The sequence below is a fragment of the Henckelia pumila genome, chromosome 4, assembly GCF_033568475.1.
Source record: "Henckelia pumila isolate YLH828 chromosome 4, ASM3356847v2, whole genome shotgun sequence".
In the NCBI taxonomy this organism is placed as follows: Eukaryota; Viridiplantae; Streptophyta; class Magnoliopsida; order Lamiales; family Gesneriaceae; genus Henckelia; species Henckelia pumila.
This window is the reverse complement of record NC_133123.1, coordinates 176,150,871-176,157,636: the sequence shown is the minus strand read 5'-3', so window position 1 is coordinate 176,157,636 and position 6,766 is coordinate 176,150,871. Positions and strand designations below refer to the sequence as shown.

Genomic DNA, 6,766 nt, shown 5'->3' with positions numbered 1-6,766 from the left:
CATGCGGTCTAACCAGTTCTCCGCATCCTTCGGAGACTCACCTCCAACCAAGGGCTTAGGCACCATCTGCAAGAATCGACGTACACTGAAACGGTCCTCATCTCGATGATGATAACGGCGTTCCCGACGAGGCTCCCGATCGGCATCACCCCAACGCCCACCAATACTGCCATGAGAACTCTGGTCGTCACGATCTTCCATCTACAAAATTAACCTAACGGTTATCTTATGTAGAATCTAAATCCCAAGAATACTTTGCATGCTCTGATACCATAAATGTAGTGACCCTTACCTGGATCACCTACTAAACAGAACTTAGGCATGCAATTAACTTAATTAAACGGATATCAGAATAAAACTGCGGAAACCAGAAACATTAAACAATCCCAAGGCCAGGAATCTGTAAATATCCAAATATAATACAACCCAATCGAACAGTTGTATCAATCCAAATAACAACAGAATAAAACCTAGGCGAAGCTCCAGCTGGCCAACCACTGCCTAGCCCCTCTTGGATCCACCCGCCTCGTCCAATCACAAACCTGCCCCATGGAATAGGGTGTCCAGAAACACAAAGTACGAGACATGAGCATAAAACGCTCAGTATGAGAGTATGAGTATACATGCATGCAAAGTGAACTCCCTATAAAATCGAGGTCAAGGATCAGATAACAGAGACAGACCGGGCCCTGGTATGTAGCACGATGTGCCGTTGCTTCAGGAGGTGGCTCCCATACCATAATACCAGTGGATTTACCGGACCCAAAGCCATGGAAGTCCATCCACTAACAGAATAGGGTACAACCCTACTAATAGACATCTCGAAGGAGATAGCTCAGTATGCAAATGAATGCAGCATAAATCAATGACATATAAACCATGCAGTTACATAATACATGCATACTTAGTTAGGATATCTCGAACATTACTTTCGTACCTCAAATCAGTGCAAGCTCTACCAACTCTAGGTCCACGCCTATAGTATGCTTTACACTGCCAAATGATACTACTATCATTATAGCGCTCTAAAAGCCTTAACTAAGCTAAAGAATACTCCTAAATATTTTTAGGAAGCAAAAGCTATATCTTTTTCCATCGTTAGCCCTTTGATGTCGATGCCTACAGAACTTGGGCACAACTCCGCTACGACTATCGAACGCCTCGCCAACCCCCGGGTCAAGCCTATGAAGACTAGAACTACTCAAATATGCTTGGAATAGAGAGGGATTCTCGGAATTGGCAATTGAAAGTGAAGCCTCGGCCTTCTATTTATAGACCACGATCGGAACCTCCGATCCTCGATCGAAACCTCCGATCGAACTTCCGATCTTCGATCGGAACGTCCGATCCATCCATCGGAGCTTCCGAAGATCCTCATCTGCCACGTGTTAAAATATCACTGGTTGACTTCGGATAGGGGTGATCGGAGCTTCCGATCCTGATCGGAGCTTCCAATCCTGCAACACGTCATGCCTGACGTAATACCATCGGAGCTTCCGATCCGTTCGGTACTCAATTTATTTAATTAGCGTTGATTAATCTCTTAATCACTGATTTTGGTTACTAGCTACTACAGAACATCATACTCATGAAATTTTACAAGAGATACTACAACAAAAATGGTCATTGACAATAGTTGAAAGACAACGCTTTTTACAAAAATCGTTGTTAAAAAAAGAAACACAACACTTTTATGGGAAAGCGTTGTCTTTTTTTAAAAAATTTATAAAAGACAACATTTTTTTAATCAGCCACAATGCTTTTTAAAAAGCGTGGTGGTTGAGCGTTTTTGTTACAACGCTTTTAGCATTGTCTTTTCTTTTCTTCAATTTATTTTATCTATTATTTTTTACGGTTTTTTAAGACAAATCCTTTCTTTTGTGCTTTAAAGATTCCCCCAAGATCCAACCCAGGCCGCCCATTTCTTATCATCTATTCGCTGCCACAATCGTCGGAAATCTATGATTGGAGCTAGAATTCGGTTAGAGCTCATCCTAAGCTTTGTTTTGATGTCAATCTAGCAAGAAATCGTGACCTGAAGCTTCAAAGACGTCGCCCCTGTTAGACCATACTTGTACGTGTTGTTATTCGTTCTTCAGGTGTGATTGTTTCAATTGTTGTGGCAAAAAGAGTGAGTTTCATATATTAGTGAACGCTTTTAGTGATTTGTTTCTGCTTTTTCTGAATTTTGTGATTTGTGACTCTTTTCTTGTTCGATTTTTATGCTTGAGCGTGGATTTTGTTGGTTTTTCAGAGTCTTGTGGTGGTGTTTTTACATTTGGTTGCGATTTATTTCACCCTACACTGTTGTTGCACGGGTCACTTACTTCTGCCCGCAAGGTGTTTGGTTTTATTCTTTTTATATTGTACTCGACATCTCCATTGCTTCTTAGAGGTATTTTGTCTTGAAACTCTTCTGGTATTTTGACATCTCCATTACTGCTTAGAGATATTGTGTAACCAGTGGCTTGAAACTCTTTTTCCTGCAAGGGTGCGATTCGTATCCTAATTTTGGTGTATTTTGGAGGTTTTTTGGATGCGTTTTTAGCAGATTTTGTGGCTGAATTCTTGTTTTTTGCTTGCTGCATCAGTTTCCGTGCTGCCACAGCTGGGGTTTGCGCAAGAAATTAGTCTTGCGGTAGAAATTTAAGTTTAAAAGCTATGGAAGTAAAAAAAATGGTCACTCAATTTATTTTGAATTTGTCTCTTTTATCTAGCTATATTGATTATTGGATTGTTGTAAGTTCAATCTCTGGACGAGTTCAAGGTATATTTGTTATAGAAATTCCAATTGATTGTTTAGGTGCATCTTGTTTTGAGTTTGATTTGAAAGACTTTAAATCTCCATTACAGCATGTTTTGGAGCCCCTAAGCTTGAGATTTATTACAGAGTATGAAATGAATTGCATTGAATTGAATGATGAATCAGTTTCATCTAAAGAGTTTTATACGAGAGCTTTTAACTACTTATTTAACCAACTAACTACTCAACTAATTCTAAGTATGATTATAACTAACAATATGAATTTGACTTTTAATAAGATTACAGTAATAATATCGATCTTTGTCCTGCTGCCAAAGTCCCTATAGTGTAAGTTTTGAGTTCTTTGGGTGTGATCTATGTTTGTATGGAAAACACAAACATTTTAGTTTCCGTTTGGCTCACCAGTTTCTCGTTCTCCTCCATTTTCTTGGTATCCATAAGGACTTGGAAATTTTGCTGCAACCATTTCAAATAGTTACCTCTTTGGCTCTTTGATGAACACTAAACGGTTGCTTGGGGAGGGGAATAAAGGAGTTTTTGAAGTTGGTTAGGATAAACACCGGCGCTTTGGTTCCAAGTGGGTAGACTTGTACCTGTTCATGTTTCTTTGTTTATTCATGATATTGATGGGATGCCTTAGATTTTCATTTCTTTGTTTCATACGTTTATTCATGTATTTTTGTATTTTATCTTGATGCGTGGAAACTGGAAAGGCACTGTAATTTGAAAATTTCGGTGTATTATACTATCATTAACGTGTTGCATACTTGGAAACATGGTGCATGGCTTTCCTTTGCAGGAACTATTGTCTAGGCACAAGTCAACAGTTGCTGAATTTCTTGCTAAAAATTATAACTGGAAAAGTGATGTACTCAGTGAACTGCACGTCGTCAATAAGCATACTGAAGAAAGTAATGTCTTCATTATGTGTTAGATTTTTCTTGTGACTACGATAATATAGAAATCATCATCTTTCTGAAATGGCCATAAAAAATTCTAAAATTTTCAAGTAGAGATCTGTAATTCAGCAATTCACATGTGTTACCATCAAAAGTTACTATATTCTGGCTTTGAAAATTAATCAGTTTTGTTTCCCTTATGTGCTCCACTTTTTAATCTGCTAGATATGTCTTTCTGTAGTTCTATGCAGAGTATAATAGTAAGCTGCTTGAATCTTCCAACTATATCACTAAAAGGCAAACAATCAAGGTATTGCCTAATCATTCTTTATTTTATGTTACATAGTTTTGGACTGCTCTGATATGCACACGTCCAGCTAACATACCTTCCTTAGAGGACAAATATAGAAAAATAGTTAATTTTGCGGACTCATGATGTTTGCCTGTGTCTTCCTGTTGAAATGTGATCTCTGTGATGTCATTTTCAGCTGCTGGGAGATATCTTGCTAGATCATTCAAATTCTGCTGTGATTCCGCAACTTCAAGTTTTAAGTAAGTTTTGTGTGTTTTCATATTTCATGTATAAATTTAGTAGCTATGGATTCAACAGCAGAATTATTAATTGAATGAATTGATTTGCTAGTTGTGTAATATTATTAGAGAACTAATGAATAAGACGTGACTTGCATGAACATTTAAAGCCATTAATTAAGTTTATACTGAATTGAAGAAAATGAATGCCTAGGTGTGGATCAATGAATATTTGATAGAGAATAAAACCTGAAGTGGTTTAACACTAAGGAAATTAAGATTCTAATTTAAGTACAAGGAATACACGACTTATGCTTTGCAACTTAAATTAAAGATTAATTTCCATTCGAGCTAAATACCATTACGATTGATAGTATTATAACTAACTTGGTAATCAAGGTTTGAGTTAATTAATTGAGTTTGACTAATGAAGTTGACGTGAATTGGAAATATTTATTAGTGCCTAAATACTTGAAATTAGACATGCATTTAATAAATTTAAATGTTTATGATATGGTTTATAATCAAAAGGTTCCAGATGACCTATTTGAAGAAGCCAAGGCAGCAGCCAAAGCTGCACTTGAGGAAATGGATGACTAGGTGTCTTAAAATAGGTTTTCTTGTACTGGGCCATGAAAAATCTTCATACACTTGAACTTGGAACCTGTGAGCATTGTTCTTGCATTTCAGAGATGGTTATATACTTGAGGCCCCATTTTACAAATTTCAGTTTGTTTCTACCAAAAAATAAAAATAAAAAATAATTGCTTGTCGAGTGTGTCTTGGATTTGATTCCATCCAGCTCTTTTCATGTTTTAAAGTGTCTTTTATGTGTTCGTTTCATGTGACTTGATTCTGTTGCATGTTATATACAGTGGTGTTCTTTACTACCTTCTAATTAACATTTACATTGCAGCTTGAAACGATCCCGGAAGTTTCAGCCTATAGATAGGCTCTTTTCGTTATCTTCAGTCACTTCACCAGCTGTATGCCATTTTCCTGTCTCAATATTTTTCCATAATGTATTCACAATATTATTTTCTTATGGCTAAATCAACTAATGAATTATACGGTTTTCTTGTTTTTTTTCGTGGGAGAATATGTATTGTGTTTATTTATTTATTTTTTGGGTGTGAAATTCCGTGAAAATTGTCAGCCATAGAAATTTGTAGCCTGGACTTATTCGAACTGATCAGATTTGAATTTTATTAATATTATCAGACTGTTGTAGGTTCAATCGTTATATTCGACGAGTTTTCTGGTGAGAAGTTGTACCTATTCCATATGGTTGTATTTCGAGTCTTAGAATTTATTTAAGCTCGGGTTCAGATTTAAGTTTTTGGAAATTTCAAGATTATTTTCACCTCGTTTATTCAATGATTGTTAGATTCTAATGCTCCAACTGTTTGTGGTTGATATGATGTTGTAGGTTGTGGCAGTATTGCGAGAGCAGAGTTTATTTGATTAAACAGCTCGATAAAAGAACCTGCCTAGTAAATTGCATGTTTTCTGCTGTAATCTTTGATTTTTGAATGTCCTTTTTTTCATAGGATTGCTAGATCTTACATTTGTTTATATTTTCCAGCACTATAAAGTGACGGGACTATAGGACTTATCCTCAATAAGAAACTGCGGTACTTCGATGTATCAGAGGACATCGAACCTAAAGTTATTCGGCCCATGGGAAATTATGCTATATACATATTGTGGCTCGATGGATTCAGCCAGGTATCGTATCCAAGAGTTTATGCACTGCCAACTGTTAATTTTTGGATAGTAAACAGTTTGCTGGAATGTCACTCAAAAGATAAGATCGCTAGGATAGCCTTATTATTGCTTATAAAGATATCTGTATCGGAACTCAAGAGTTTTAAGTTGATTTCATCAGTCTGATAAAGAATCGATTTTTGAATTCTGATTCTGATTTTTGGTTTGCTGTTTTTTGCTTTCAGCAAACAGGTGTGTGTTGAAATGATGCATGCTTTCAGCTGCTTTAGAAGGTTGTCGTCATCGACCGTCGCCTAGGCTAGGAGGAAGTTTGGTTGAAATGATGCGGGGTTGGAGCATTTGGATGATGAGGAGCACATTTTCAATATGCGGATTATGCATTTGTTTCCATTCATACTATGTCAGGGTATTGGAGGCATTCCCATGTTTAGAATTTGATTATTTTTTGTACTTGAATGATTTATAATATTGGAATATTGTGTGTTAAATTTTATTTTTGAAATTTTGAATTTTGAGTGATTTATAATATTAAAAATTTGTGAATTAATTTTTTTTTTGTTTTTTATTTAAAAAAAGACAACGCTTTTTAAATGTTGTCAAAATGAGATTCAAAGTGTTGTTAAAGACATTGCTGTAAAAAAAGTCCGTTCAACGACAACGCTTTTTCTGCGTTGTCTACTGTATAAACAACAACGCTTTTTATGTGTTGTCTTTGCCCAAAACGACAACGTTTTTTATGCGTTTTCTTTGAGCGTGGTCTTTTACATTACTGGCTACGACAACGCTTTTTCGGTGACACTAACAACGCGGAAAAAGCGTTGTTATAGTCTTGAATGAGTTTCAA

The 6,766-nt window shown here is 36.3% G+C and overlaps 1 protein-coding gene across 8 annotated transcripts; it reads left to right on the top strand.

Annotated features, from left to right (window-relative positions):
* The first annotated feature begins 1,852 nt into the window (after positions 1 to 1,852).
* Positions 1,853 to 6,458, top strand: LOC140866470 (degreening-related gene dee76 protein-like). Of its 8 annotated transcripts, none has more exons than XR_012144900.1 (8): positions 1,853 to 2,074; positions 3,564 to 3,675; positions 3,905 to 3,973; positions 4,152 to 4,215; positions 5,111 to 5,180; positions 5,624 to 5,687; positions 5,780 to 5,922; positions 6,147 to 6,458. XR_012144900.1 is itself a non-coding variant. In XM_073271464.1 (8 exons), the coding sequence occupies exons 1-4, from the start codon at positions 3,547 to 3,549 to the stop codon at positions 5,113 to 5,115; spliced, it is 267 nt and encodes an 88-aa protein (XP_073127565.1). In that variant the 5' UTR covers positions 1,853 to 3,546; the 3' UTR covers positions 5,116 to 5,180; positions 5,426 to 5,455; positions 5,624 to 5,687; positions 5,780 to 5,922; positions 6,147 to 6,458. The 8 variants fall into 8 exon arrangements, 5 of the variants coding, with proteins under 5 accessions (XP_073127565.1, XP_073127563.1, XP_073127561.1 ...); XR_012144899.1 differs by having other exon boundaries at positions 1,853 to 2,131; XM_073271464.1 differs by adding an exon at positions 5,426 to 5,455 and having other exon boundaries at positions 1,853 to 3,675.
* The last annotated feature ends 308 nt before the right edge of the window (positions 6,459 to 6,766 follow it).

Coding starts and splice junctions, on each gene's coding strand:
- LOC140866470 (XM_073271460.1), top strand. CDS start 3,547: ATGGCTTTCCTTTGCAGGAACTATTGTCTAGGCACAAGTCAACAGTTG. Junction 3,676..3,904: donor CAATAAGCATACTGAAGAAA/GTAATGTCTTCA, acceptor GTCTTTCTGTAG/TTCTATGCAGAGTATAATAG. Junction 4,216..5,623: donor TCCGCAACTTCAAGTTTTAA/GTAAGTTTTGTG, acceptor ATGATGTTGTAG/GTTGTGGCAGTATTGCGAGA.